Source organism: Mus pahari, chromosome 2 (assembly GCF_900095145.1).
Source record: "Mus pahari chromosome 2, PAHARI_EIJ_v1.1, whole genome shotgun sequence".
In the NCBI taxonomy this organism is placed as follows: Eukaryota; Metazoa; Chordata; class Mammalia; order Rodentia; family Muridae; genus Mus; species Mus pahari.
The window spans coordinates 162,491,909-162,506,990 of NC_034591.1; the positions used below are offsets into that span (position 1 = coordinate 162,491,909).

Sequence of the window (15,082 nt, forward strand, 5' to 3'; positions counted from 1 at the left end):
AATGTAAATAAAGAAAATAATAATTTAAAAAAAAAAGAAAATAGATGTTCTTCACATTTGAATGTAGTGCAGAAAAATCACCAAAAGTGATCATCGCTAACTCCTCAAAATCTAGGAAAAGCAGTTGTACACAAGGGGAAAAAAAAAAAAAAAGAAAGAAAGTTATGACTTCCTTGGTTATTATTTATTATTATTATTATTAAATACTTTAGTACTTCTTATGGTTCAGACACAGAAAGATTTTCCTTTCAGAAGTTGAAAAGTCAAATAAAAAATTTAGAAGCAGCTCTTCTCTCTGGGGCTTAAGTAAGTACTGTGAAGGGCTGGGGAGATGGCCCAGCAGGAAAAGTGCTCCTCACTGCAAAAGCATAAAGGCCTGAGTTTAGACACTCAGCACACATATGAAATCTTGCTCTTGGAAGGATGTGCCTTTAATCTGAGCTCTGGGGAGACAAGAGACTCCTAGCTCTCTGGCAAGCTAACCCAGCCCATTGCTGAACTCCAATTTCAGTGAGAGACCTTAGATAAATCTAAGAAGACACACAAACTCCACCTTTAGTTTCCACACGTGCATGCGCGCGCGCGCGCACACACACACACACACACACACACACAATGAGGGAGTGTAACAGGGTGTAGGGTAATCAGAGAAAGTAATCCCTAACCCTACACAGACCTAATTCCAAACACAGCTGCGACTAACACCCATGCTTAGCCCTTGGTGGTGTCAGACACAGATTGAGAGAGGCAAACACAGCGCTGGCCGGGCTGGTGTCTTCCCATACACTGAAAGTTTAGCAAGTGAACTTGCTATGAACTTGCCTCACAGCCAAGACTAGGGTAAGAGTCTTTGTGCACAGAGGATGTTTGGTTCCTGTGACAGGAACGGAGCTCTTCTTCCCAAGGGCTTTGCTCTGCGTCTCTACTGATGTGAACAGGTGACTTGGCATCTGAGCTTCATGTCCAGGTCGTTTTTACCAGTTATAGGCACTTCTTTTGGGAAAGTAGTGTCTTACTGACTGAAATACTAAATCTTTTACAGTGAATAATGTAAATACACATTTTTCTATTTATCAATTCTCTCTCTCTCTCTCTCTCTCTCTCTCTCTCTCTCACACACACACACACACACACACTCCTCTCTCATCTTCTATGATCTTTGGAATCTTGAACAAAGTATCATGGACACAAAGGGACTGTTTTCAAATGGAAAAACACTCATTATTCCATTCAGTTCCTTCTCTAACATATTTCAAGATGAGCTGAGGTGTAACTCAACTCCCTTATGAAGTTGCTTTCCTCTCAATTAAAAAAAAAAAAACATTTAAAGTGATTGATTTCCAATTCACAGTCAGTCCTTCCATACTCTAGGCTTAATGTTGAAAGGTTGTGGGGACGTAGAGGATGGAGAGACACCATTCATAATAATTGTCACCAATTCTCATTCAACTGTAACTCATTAACTATAAGGCGTTCTTTATTTTATTTTTGAGACAAGCCTTTGTGCAGCCCAGGCTGTTCTTGAACTTGATATATAGTCAAGGCTGGCCCTGAGTCCCTCTTTCTCCAAGCCCTTTACTGCCTATGAGAAATACAACTGTGGACAGATGCCCCAGCCAGTTTTCACTCCTGTGCAGGCCTTGTTCTCTGCTGCTCTTCGCCCCATCACCCTCCTTAGACCTGCCTGAGTATCATAAACTCCCTTAACCTTAAATGTTTTCCCATTTCCCTGTGTTGAGAATCAATTTTATTTTAGTCACACTGACATTTTGACTTTTTGATTACTAAAGAAGAATTATCATAATGCCTTTTCAAAGCCTTATTACAATAGGTGAGAGTGAATCCAAGCTCAAATACAAATAAAGGCAAGAAGGTATTTGGAGACAGTAGGGAGGAGAAGATGGGCCGCTGATAAGAGGAAGCTGTTTGGGATATCCAAGAGGATGATGTGGGAAATAAATTGTTTTTAGATGTCAAAAGTAGCCTAGCAACATTTGTTGCTAAGACTAAGTTCAGTGGACCCTGATAGAAGTTTGGTCAAGGACAGAATTTTTGAAGATTCACCCACTCCTGAGGCTCACTTAAGAATGCTAGATATGGGACTAGAACCACAGTAATGGTAAAGCTTTAGCTGTGTAAAGCACCAGGGCCCGAGTTTGATCCCCCAGAACCCATAAAACACAATGGGGCAAAGGTACCTGTACTGCGATTCCAGCTCTGGGGAGGCAGAGACAAGACAACTCTGAAGCTTGCTGGCCAGCCAGCCTAGCCTCAACAGTGAGTTCCAGGCTGCTAAGAGAAATTGTCTCAAAAAATGGGGTGAAAAGTCCCTGAGAAGTTATAGCCAAGATTGACCTCTGGCCTCCACATGCTTGTGCATACTCCTGCAAACACAGGTGCACCTGCGTGTACACACTCACGCAGAGAATGTAAGAGGTAATTTTTTTTTTAACTCTGCAATAACCAGGAGGCAAGAAGCATGGTTAAGTCTCTGTAAGTTCAAGTTCAAGCTAATCTGCATAGTGAGTTCTAGGTCAGCAAAGGCTAAAGGCTGAGACCCTGGACCAAATAAATTAATTAATTGATAGATTGGATAGATAGATAGATGGATAGATAGATGGATGGATAGATGGATAGATAGATAGATAGATAGATAGATAGATAGATAGATAGATAGATAGATAGACAGACAGATAGATAGACAGATGTAAGCTCTGGAATATAATCTTCCTCTTTGGATGCTATTATAGAGGACTGTCACCTGCTGAGCTCCTCTGAATGAAATCTTTTAATAGAATCCCACACATAAATGTCCAACGGAAAATTAGGAAGTCTTGATTTCAGCAGATGGCAAACACACTGAAATACTGATACTGTACTGATCGTTTGCTGCCTCCTGTCCCAGTTCATTTCCAGAAATCGACCCCTTTAATCTTTGCTGAGTATGCACATAGAAGGACTGTATTATCTCCATTTCAGGATTACAGAAGGTTGAAGCACAGATATTACAAAGCCTGTTCAAATTAGTCAGTCACAGCACATCAGGATGTGAGTGACTCTAAGACCCTGGTGACTGAGAGGGCTCTCAGGTGTTATGCTGGTGTAAGTCTGTGAAACACGACCCTTTTCCCAGTAAACACACAAGACACGGAGCCGGGAGAGCAAGGCAAAGTGCAGCGGTTTGCAAACGTGGCTGTCTATGTATTTTGGCACATTTTGAATTCCTTATCTACAAAGTCCAGTGTGGTGTGTGGTCATAGAGGTCTGGTTATCAGTCCTTCCTTTAATTAGAAGGTTGATTAAATTCACAAGATGACTGACTGCATATTCTGTTCCTGATCTCTAGAAAGATATGCAGGCCGTGTTTCTCAAACCCAGGTATGCTGAGTGCTGCAATGGCAACACTCTAGGACCAGAAGGCATTGTCTGTGTGTCACAATACAGAGAGGATTGCAGGTGTCCGAGGCAGGCCCAACCCACAGAGCCTTCCAAGCTCAGCAGGGGGAGACCAGAACACAGGCGGGGGATATAATGGTGCAATGAACGGCTCTTCTGGAGCCTTGTGGTGAAAGCTGCTGCTCCTGGGATGCTGTGAAAGACTCTTTGGAGGTGATTTCAATTCTGCTGTATTCTCTACTCAGTCTTATCCACACCTTCTGGTCTCAGAAACACAAGCCAGAGAGGGGGGAAGACAGACAGGTAAGAGAAACCTAAACAGCATGTGGAGGTTCAGAGGTTGCTACAGGCAAACTTGTCGTCATGACAAGCTGGGTCTGGGGGTGCACGCTGGTGTCTTTCTCTCATTCCACATTTCATTGCTCTCCACCATAGCTCTGCCGACCTGTTTAAAAACAAAACAAACAAACAAACAAAAACCCCACAAAAACAAATGGCTAATTTCTTGTGTAACATTTCTACAATGTTCTCTTGTTCTCTACTGATTGAAAATGAGCACTTGGTTTACATTGTGCTGTGAAGTCTGAGCCAATTAATTGCTGAAGGTTAAGCATTTGAATTAAAATGAGGTTGGAAAAGTTCAAGAGGCCTGTATGTCAGGCTAATGGGGAGGGGTTCCTGGGGGAGAAGAAAGCTGTTGTCTCTAGTCTCTGAAATCCAGTTCTGCTATAAGAACATGTGCCACACCAAGGCTTCCTTCTGGCACACCTGGGGCACATTTAGAGTCTGAGGGATTCCGTGTGGGATTTAAACACAGATTAAAGAAGAGATCTTAAGAGCTCCAGGGAGGAATATTACATTTCTATTTCATTTGATCATTTTATTAAATTTGCATAGAAAAATCAATTAAAGGTCAGAACTTAGTTTACATACCCAAAGCACAGATTTTATATTCCAGCTTGTATCTGACAGTGGAATTTTTTTTTTTTTTTTTTTTTTTTGGTTTTGTGGTTTTCTTATTAATTAGTGATATTCAGAGTACTCTGAGGGCTGATTGTTCTTACTCTTGTGGGTATGGGGAAGTCAGATGGAACTATGCCATCCCACCTCTCTGTAGGACATGCTCGAGTTCTGTACACACCATGGTGGTAACTGGGTAAACCCAGCAGTAACCAGCAATCTCAAGAGCTCTGTGCCAGGCTTAAACTGCGGAGAAGAACTGACAGTGTGCAGTGATTGATGGTTGAGTGTATAGAACTGAAGTGCAGCCAGCCACTCCTCAGCTTATCGCCTGAGTTCCCTCGCCTATACAGATGATGCCTGCCTACCTCGGAGGGTTGCTATAAAGATTAAGCAGGGTGCTGTGTAGATGTCTTCACAAGAGGCTGGGGAAAAAAAAAAAAAAAAGTCTAAGCTGTCACCGCAAACACTGGAGGAGGGGGTCGTGTTTTTGATCGAAGATTAATTTGCATGATAACACCAATGACATAATGTTCTAAGTGATTAACGTGAATGTTTATTCCATTTGAAATCTGGGTGAGAGCCACTGGACTCTCAACAGCTCTGATTCTTGTGGGATACTGTCTCAAGGTGGAGGGCGTTATCAGAATCTATGAAGATCCCTAGTCTTTGTAGTGACTCAGGAAGGTATCAGGACATGTGGAGATCCCAAGGAAGTCTAGTGCCAAAAGTCAGGAGCAGCCCTGGAAGGCCCTCAGCCACAAGTCACAGCTTTGTTCAACACATGTCATTTTAATGCATCTCATATCCAGCCCACAGTTTGCTTCAATTCCAAAAATAATTTCAGTTTCTCTCATTTCCAAACTGACTAACCATGCATCCAGGTGAAAGTGCTCACCCTTCGCCCCACTCTCCCTGATGTCTGACTTACACAAGGTCTTTACACCCTCTGGGATAAGCAGCGTCTTCTGCCATCTCCTGGAGTTACTGCAAGGACTCTCTGATAAAAATAATGACATGGTATGACATGGTGTGGGAGATGTTGCTTACACCAGAGTAAGAGCTCAGTCAGTCAACCACCCTTGCTACACCATAGTAAGAGCTCCTTTTTTTTTTTTTTTTTTAATTTTTGGAAGACATTTGCAGTAAGAAGTCAGATGTCACTCTGGCTTCCATAGTGAAAACCTCTGTGCTTGCATTAGTTTAGTAACATAGGCTCTGAAAACTTTTCTTCAGTTTAAACTGAGAGAGAAAGGGGAGAGGCTGGGGAAAGGAGAGAGGGGGGAAGGAAGTAGGAGGGGGCGCAAGGGGGCTGCACAGAGGCCACAGATCAACAGTGAGCCTTCCTCTATCCCTCTGTGTAACTTTCTTCTCAACAGAGCTGATACTCCTTATATTTACAGCATTTACTCCAAGTTTTCTGTGCCATCTTTTTTCTAACATCGTGTCTCTAGGAATGTTGCAACTTTTCATTTGTTCTGGACAGTTTTTGTCTACCAATCAATCCATTTTCTAAACCAGAAATATCCTAACAGCATTCCTTTGGCTAGGATGTGAGCACTGCCCCACTCAAAGAAGACTGTCTTAAGAACTTAGCTTCCCATAACAATTAAAATCTGGCCTGCAGAAGACTTAGAACAGAATAACAGCCCCAACCCATATACATTTTATTGTCGTCCTGGTTTGCTTCATGTGGCTGTGATAAAACACTGTGACCAAAAACAACTTAGGGAGGAAGGGCTTATTTGGCTTACACTTCTCATCATAGTCCATCATCGAGGAACTCGGGTCAGGGCACAAACTTGAAGCAGAAACCATAACAAACTGTTTATTGGTTTGCTCTCTGACCCTTGCTCAGCTGAGCTTTCCTACACAGCCCAAACCCTCCACCTAGGCATGGTGCTGCCCACAGTGGGCTAGGCTATCCCATGTCAACAATCATCAGCCAGAACAATCTCTCAGTCTGATGGAGGCAATGCATCACATGAGGTTCCCTCTTCCCAGGTGGCTTCGGGTTGTGTCAAGTAGACAATAAAAACTAATCACAATTGATATAACTTGCTAAAGTAAAAAATAGCTTCTTTAAAAACATTTTTATTTCACTTATTTACCTTTGTATATGTCATGCACGTGTGGCAGAGGACAACTCTGTAGAGTTGATTCTCTGTTTTCAACTTTACAAGGGTTCCGGGAATTAAATTCAGGGTTGCAGACTTGTGTAGGTTTTTTCCAAACATTACTGTTTTTATTAATCTCATTTACCTCCTCAGCAAAATAGTCTCATAGTCCCACATCTGCCTTTGATTTTGTTTATTCTATCTCTATAAAACAAACAAAATAAAAGGATTTTTTAATCTTAAAATATTGGGGCAATATCTTCTGAAAAATAACACTTTCAGAATTACATTTACTTTGAAGATTTAAATTTCAAATGAGTTATATAATATCAGAAAACTTCCTATGGAATACCTGCTATAAAATGATTACTTTTATATTGATTTATCTGGTATAATACTTGATGGTACTAATCTCCCTGCAGAGAAGATGTCTCTATCAGCATTCAGTACTAGAAAGAAAACCATAAAAGAAAGAATTTATCTCAGAGACAAAAAAATGCAAAGAAACTATGGAAGGTGTTTTGTTTGTTTGTTTGGTTGGTTGGTTGATTGTTGTTTTTCCTCTTCCATGTACAGTCAGTGATGATCTGTCTGTAGTTACCACTTGACTTGCTTTGTGTATAGAATACAGTGCTTGTTTTTTACTTTTCCTATGTTCATGTGTGTGCATGTGTGTGCACATGTGCCTGTGTATACGTGTACATGCATGTGTTTACCCATGTGTTCACGTGTGTGTGTGCATGTGTGTTTGCCCATATGTGTGTATGTACATGTGAGTATGTGTGCACCTGTGTATACATGTGCATGTGTGTTTCCCCATGTGTTCACATGTGTGTGTGCATGTGTGTGTACATGGAGACCAGAGGTTGGTGCTGGGAAACATCCTCCATCATCTACCTCATTAATTAAGGCAAGGTCTCTCAATCAAGCCAAGTTCTTGGTGATGTGGTTGGTCTAGCTATCCAGCTTGCGCTGAGGATCCCTATCTCCACCTTTCAGGGCTTGGATTACAGATGGGCCATCAGAGCCGCCCAACATTTACATGTGTTTGTGGAGATACAGTTACTAGTTTTCATGTGTGCATAGCTCGTAGTTTAACCACCAGATCTTCCCCCAGCTACCGGATGTTTCTAAAAGAATTTCCTGCCCCATAAAGAGTAAGTTTTAGAAACCACTGGTGAACTAGCTTCGGTTTATTTGACCATGGCAGACTAATTCACACACTTTCCGGTCATCATGCCCCGTGGAATTTGCTTTTTGATCCTTTTGATGAAGGAAAAACAAAACAAGCCAAGGTGTGACTTTCCAGAATGAGTCTGGTATTTCTTATTAGAGCCATGCAAAAACCCAGGGGGTAAGATTTGGAACGCTGACTCTCTTCTTTCTTTCCTCTTTTCTTTTTCCTTCCTTCTCCCCTTCCTTCCTCCCTTCCTCCTTACCTCCATTTCTCCCTCCTTCCTGTCTTTCATAGTTTATACAACAGGGTCTTACTGTGTATCCCTGACTGAACTGGAACTCACCACGTAGACCTTTGAACTTAGTGATCCACCAGCCACTGCCTCCTATGTGCTGTTGCCAATGGGGCCACGCAGAAACACCTGTTATTTTTAACTCTAAGTTCCCCAGGCAGAGAGCAGCTAGTCTCCTCTAGCTACTCACCTGCTTACCTAGTTGTGGAGGAGTACTGAGGCCTCCCTTCCCTGCTCCCATACCATACCTTCACTGAGGCATATGATGATGGCCATGTTCTTTCTAGTCCTGTCTCCATTTTCTACCTCTCTGACCTACTCTTTTTACCATCTATAACTTAACCAGCTTTCTAAATGGCACACACACACTTTCATGTTTCTGCCTTCCTGCTACCTTTCAAGGGCACACAGCCTGCAAATGAGATTCATCTCTTCAGGTGACCCGTGATCACAGCCATTACTGCCTTCTTAACCTTCCACAGTTTGGTGCACTCTGCTTTGGAGACTCCTCCATGACACCCCCACCCCTCACAGTATCCTCACAGCCCTGCTCAAACACTATGGTTATTTGCCATCACTCCCAAAGAGTTGCCTGGTGTTGTCAGCCACTCTTCCCATACCTATGTGTTCACAGCACTAAGCTGAGTATGTGGTTCCCCTGCGGTGTGTGTAGCAGCACTAACAACCCACACAAACACTGTCAGCTGCCAGTACTGTTCTGAGCATTGTGTTTCTCATATAGGCCTTTGTTTCCACCTTACACAGCAGAAATCAGTCACCTCCCCTCACTCCCATTATCCTGTGCCTGCTGTGTAATGGGCTTCCATAACTGCCTCCCAAATGCATGGCTGGATGCGAGAGTCACAGTCATTAAGACCTGGGAAAGATGCTTCCAGGGAACCCAGACAACAGGATCAGGCAGAAGGGAAACAAAGACTCTAAATCACAGTGATGCTGCAATGACTGGAATTTCTCAAGTTCCTGTTAGAAAATACTGTCATATATGTTCACTGGGACATACAGGGAATGCCACCGCCTAGTGCTCTGCTTTTTGAAAGGGTACTCTTATGTATCTCAATATTTTCCCACAATTCCTCCACCTGAAAACTACTGCTGAGCTGCAGCAGGAAAGCAAGCCAATAGGAAGTGTGCGTTTTCCAGGAGTTACCATCTTTCCTCTGAAATGAACCTGAAAACCATGCCAGAGATTCCAGCACCTATTAGCATTTTGGGAGATCCCTGTCTGGGAAGTATAGTGCTTTGGGAGAGCCTCTGGGGAGGTCTGGATACAAAGGGAGCAAAACGAAATTAATGCAACTTTTCTTGTCATGTGAAAATGAAACTGCCCAACAACACAATTTCTCTAAAACTGTAGCAAATTCTAGGCTGTATTTAAAAAGGGGGGGGGGGCCTTCCTTAGGGAAGTCAGTCTTCTAGCCGAGGGCTTCACTAGTTGAACATATATCCTTTAGGACAGTAACATTTTATAATGTTCAGAAGAGCTGCCTCAATTTCTTGACACACCAAAGTGTAACCTGAGCCAGATAACTGGGCATAGGTAAGAAGAGCGGGGGTTCTGGTTCTGTTGGTAACTTTAGTTTTTAGTTTCTGGTTTGGGAACTACAAGCCAGAAATGCCTAAAATTCTGAGACAGTTTAATCAGAGCAAGAAAATTCCAGCCACATTAAAACAAAGCCATGCCATTACCTTTTTGGTCAAAGCTGGTTAGGGTGACTGTGGTCTTTGCTGACCACTACTTGCCCAGCCTAATATGTGAGGAATCCTCTTTGCTGCCTTATTTTAGTACATTTACGATTAAAGGACTTCCATGCTCACAAGTACAATAAGCAACTCATACCTGAAGAGCTCCAAACACAAATGAAAGGTACTCGGAAGCTCACCTTGGTGGAGCTGAGGACATTAGTCAGTTGGCAGAGTGCTTGCTAAGCATGCCCAGACTCCCCGAATTGGATCCCTAGTGTGACCTAAAATGACTGTGGCGGTACACACCTGTGACCGAAACAGGCTGGAGATGGAGACAAGAGGATCAGAAGTTCAGGGTCATCCTGAATTACCAAGTAAGTTCAAAGCCAACCTGGACTGCGAGAGATCTTGTCTCAGTACATGCTAGCCACAAAAATCAGGCTTGAACTACATGAGGAAGCTATTAAGACACTACCTTCCAATGTGAAGTATGAGCTGAGGCTTCCAGAGTAAAGACTGCTCTCACAGGACCAGTGATATGCCACCTGCCTTTCTGCTGGGTTGGTATTTGTGCTGCCACAAGAGAAATATCGAAGTGAAGCTTATCACAGATGACATGGTGACTCCAGGCTGCACCCAGGTCACTGTATGTCCATCAGGTGACTTCCCTTAAGAATGTCCTTGCAGACATAGTTTAAATACTGTATTCCTGCCATCATACACAGCTATGATATTACTGTTCATTATCTACTTGACAGAAGCTAGAAGAACCAGGGAGAACTGGCCCCTGGTCATGCCTGGGGGGAGGGGACTATCTTGATTACCTTGATTGATATTCATAGATTTAGGTGTGGGTGGCTCCTTTCCCTAAGCAAGAGACACCAGACCATTTCAGGGTGGACAGAGCTTGCATCTCTCTTTGCTCCTGGCTATGGATGCCATCTGACCAGTTGGTTTCTCTGGCTGTGACTCCCTGCCATGATGGACTGTAACCCAGAACTGTGAGCAGAAATAGACTCCTCCCCACTTAGGTTGTTTTTGACAGAGCTTATCACAATGACAGGAAGAGGAGCTAAGACAGCATTTCTTGTGTGATGAGACACAAGTCACATGCAGAAAGCCGCAGCAACAGAGCAAGCTTGGACATGGTCATCCTCTAGTATGCAACAGAGGCCAGATCCACTTCATACATTCTGGGAAGAACTTGTTTCCACATTCCCAAGGATTCTGGAGGTGTCTTCCCTCTGAGTTCTGCTTCCTTGAGATTCTTCTTCCCTCTGTCGATTTCCTCCCCACTTCCCATGACAGACCCTGCGGTTTCCCAAGAGTCCCACTGACAGAAATGTGTTCTGGAAGGTGTGAGGTAGCCGACTGCGTGTGTACCACAGAACGGGGACTATTTCATCCATCACCAGGTTTTTCTGGAGGCATTAACTTGTCCCTCAGAGATTTCTTCTCCCTTGCCCTCAGGTGCCCTTGCTCCTTTAGGAAATTAAACTAGGTATGATGCTTATTAACCATCCACTGTTGGGAAGGCAGCAGGGCAAGGAGGTGGACCAGTGGCTAAGAGCACTAGTTGTTCTTACAGAGGACCGTGGTTCAATTCCCAGAACCCACAGCAGCTCACAACTCTCTGTACCTCCATTTCCTGGGGATATGATGCTGATGTCCTCTCTGGCTTCTGAAGGCACACACACATACATACATATATACATACATACATACATACATACATACATATATACATACATACATGGGCAGAACACTCATACATATAATAAATATTTTTTAAGATGATAACTAAGAAATGGTGTGATTACCATGGATATAAAATATACATTCATTTAAAGTGCTAGAAATGTCACTGATTATAACTACTTAACTGTGTGTGGATGGTGTTTACATGAATGCATTTTTATATGTGTGGCATATCTGTGTGGCATGTATGTATATGCTCATGTGAAGGCTGGGTGTTGACATCAGGTATGTTCACTTATTTTATTTTTTCTAAGAAAGGGTCTCTCACTGGACCTGGAGCTCACTGATGCAGTCAGACTGGCTGGCTGCGAACTCCAGGGGGCACTGCTTCCTCTCTCCTAGCCCTGAGCTTGCAGGAGAACCTCTCTGTACCTGGCTTTTTATATATGGATCTGAACTCCAGTCTTCCCATTCACAAGGCAAGCTCGTCACATACTGAGTCAACTCTAGTGCTAATCATTTCAATTTTTTACAGATACACAAAAATCACTAAAGTGGACTGGAGAGATGGCTCAGTGGTTAAGAGCACCGTCTGCTCTTCCAAGGGTCATGAGTTCAAATCCCAGCAACCTCATGATGGCTCACAACCATCCAATAATGAGATCTGATGCCCTATTCTGGGGTGTCTGAAGACAGCTACTGTGTACTTTACATATAATAAATAAATGTTTAAAAAAATTTAAAAATCACTAAAGTTTCCCATTTAATAATTTATATATATTTCTCCTACATGCTGCTTTAAACTGGCCAAACCCTTATCTCTTCAAGTAATCTTTGGGGCTCTCCAAATCCTTCCTCCTGTCATTTGTGAGATATAATCTGTGGTTCTTATCTGCAAGTCACCAGCTGTACAATCTTATCCCAGAGCTTCTTGCTCCTATCTGACTCCAATATGGCAACCAATCTCCCCTTTCCCCAGCCTTTCCAGTCTCCTTAGCTTCTTCTGACCTCCCTTAAACTCTCGCTATTGCTGGATTCCACATACAGTAAAATCATGCAGCCTTTGATACCTGATTGACTTAATGATATCTAGCCCTATCTATAGTGTGTCAAGTGAGAAAATTTCATTCCTTTTGGGCTTACTGACCCCTCAGTGTGATCCCACCTTTGTACACTCAGGGTAAATGGTTGCTTCTGTTTTCTGACTGCTGTGAGCTTCTGCAGAGATGACCAGAGTGCAGAAGCCTCTTTGTCATGCTGACGTCATTTTCTTCAGATATAAACCCAGGTCGACTTGCTGATCCTATGACCCTTCTGCTTTAGTGTCTTCCACAGTGACTCTCTTTCTCCACATCCTTGCCAGTACTCAGTACTCATCATTCAGAGCGTTCACATAACTGTTCCTCGCCGGATTCAGGATCTATCTTGTGATTCCAACTTGCATTTCTCTGCTGACCAGTAATGATGGACAACTTCCTGTGCCTCTGGACTTTTGAATGTCCTCTCTGGAGAGTTTGTCCTTTTTTGAGATTTGGGACATTTTGCCTGTTTGCCCATTGTCTACTTAAGGTCTGGTTCTAACTTCACAGTGGGGTGTATGTCTCTCCACGTCTTTCATGCCCAGGTCCACTGTGCAGGTGACTGAAGAGGAAAAGAAATTAAGGCTCTACTCAATTGTTACTCAAACATAACTTTAAGATAGGTAGCTTTCTCACAGGTTGTTACTCGGTAATATAGAAAGATGAAAGAGTTACACTTCTGACTTAATTAGAACCTGTTTACTTAAGTTTTTGCAAGCTCACTCCTTAGAGCGGCTTACTATTATCAGAAGTTAACCTATGTCTGGCTGTTTTAAAGAAATGACGTGGGATGTCAGTTGCTTTGAGAGCAAGTTATTTTCTTAGGGTAACTGAGCTCCTTTGTGTCTTTGAATTCACTTAACTGCACAGAAAAATTAGTTTTGGGTGGGAACCTAAAGACTGCCTCTATATGAAACTCTATGTAAGCTTCTCGCCACATATAAGTTGTGTAAGATCTGATCAAGACTAGACCCCCTTATGCGCTAGCTAGTGCTGGTTATGTACTAATAAAGATTTCTGTTTCTCTGAATTTCTTACAGGATTGGGTCTTTTTCCCATGCGGGAGGAAGCCCCTTGCCATCAAGCATGTGCCTAGTCCATCGTGTGTACCTGTGAGCACTGCATTGAGTGTTCCCGGACCACTGTGCATGCTGTATGAGTACTCTGTGCTAGGTGGCTCCAATTAGAATATTTGGTTTATATTTGATAGGAAGCTATTGTTGCTGTACCTAAATATGGCTACTCAAATCGATCCCGGCAGCAACTGTGGTGCTTTCCTTGCTACCTGCCCCAGTGTTCTGGGTTCCAAAATGAAAGCCTTATATTTTGATGTGCCTTATATTTTGATGTGCCTTAAACAGCTCAATGATTGGGTCACTTCCAAACCTCTACATGGCTAACACTCTCCCCTCCAATATTCCTGAGTTATTACTAAAACCTATATTTTATCTTGGCTGACCTGGACCCAGGCCTGCAGCCCTCTTGGGCTGAGTTCCCAAGGGCTAAGTTCTCTGCCCAGCATCTCTCAGACCTGGTATCTACTCCCTTCCTAGCATGGGAGTTCTCTCCCTTTCTGCTCCTCCTCCTCCATCCCTTGCCCAGGAATCCTAAAGTCTCACCTCTGTTTCAGCCATTGGCCACTGACAACCTTATTAACCAATCAAAACCAACTGGGGCCAGGGTCCTGGACTTGTAGATTCTCACATAATTTTGGGGACCAAATCCACAACAAGCTACAAAGACTTTCTCAGGAAGACATGGGAATAATTTGTGAAAATGTTAAATATTTCTAACTTGGATCAATCCCCTTCAACTCCTTGCTTTGCACAACTGGAGGTGGTTGCAGGTTTTATGGTAGCCTGACGCTCCAGATGCTTCCTTTGTGATATTCTGAGATACTTCTCTAACAAGCTGTACAAAGCATAGAACCTTTCTCTCTCTTCTCTGGCGTAAACACTTGAAATAAGAAACAAGGCACACACTGGCCAAGACAAAAAGCTGCTCTTCCCGTTGTGTATCCCGCCCCAGGTCCGGTAAGTCCCGATGCTTTCTCTCCTCAGGAGATGCCTCAGTTGCTCAGTGAGTGTCTTGTCCAGAGGGAAATGGCTGATGGGCATGCTGGGTACCCTGGCTATGTGACAGAGCATGAGCCAACACTCTACTTTCTTCTCTAGCTTCTCTCTAGAGAAATAATTGAATCAGCCAGTGTGCACTGCGGCAACTGAAGGTGGCAGTTGTGGGGTATCATGGACTTCATGCGTGCAGTCAGAAACTTAGCAATCTATTCCAGTGCATGCATTTCCTCTCCTGGTGAGGATTCCACTCAGGATCAGACATAAAACTTCTGAATTTGGGAGAAACAAGAAGGGAAGCTATTGTGGGTGTGGGACCTTTCCCTGGAACTGAATGGTTAGTAATAGCAGCAGCCCAGGTATTCCCAAAACAAACCTTGTGTTCTTAAAGTCTGTGTTCTAGTAGCTCTTCCTGACCTCTGAGCAGCGCCAAGCGGGGAACTTTACCTTTTCTAATTCAGTGAGTATATGTATGTGAGTCCTCTGCATCGTGTGAGTCTGTGCACAGTGCATTTCAGCTTTAACACCTTTTCAGCAGACTCTAAGCAGGCTACAGAGAGGTGCAACAGTAGGAAAGAAAACCCTAC

The 15,082-nt window shown here is 43.2% G+C and overlaps 1 protein-coding gene across 4 annotated transcripts in view; it reads left to right on the forward strand.

Annotated features, from left to right (window-relative positions):
- Window positions 1-15,082, forward strand: part of Far2 (fatty acyl-CoA reductase 2) — a 107,744-nt gene that overhangs the window by 54,517 nt on the left and 38,145 nt on the right. The window contains exon 1 of one of the 4 annotated variants that reach the window (XM_029534433.1): window positions 3,303-3,378. The exons of 1 other annotated variant lie outside the window; for it this stretch is intronic. In XM_029534433.1, the coding sequence (XP_029390293.1) occupies window positions 3,353-3,378 (26 nt within the window). In that variant the 5' untranslated portion in view covers window positions 3,303-3,352. Of the gene's footprint in view, window positions 1-3,302; window positions 3,379-3,550; window positions 3,700-15,082 lie in introns of those variants that run through there. 2 more of the 4 variants (XM_029534438.1, XM_029534448.1) reach the window with 2 other exon arrangements.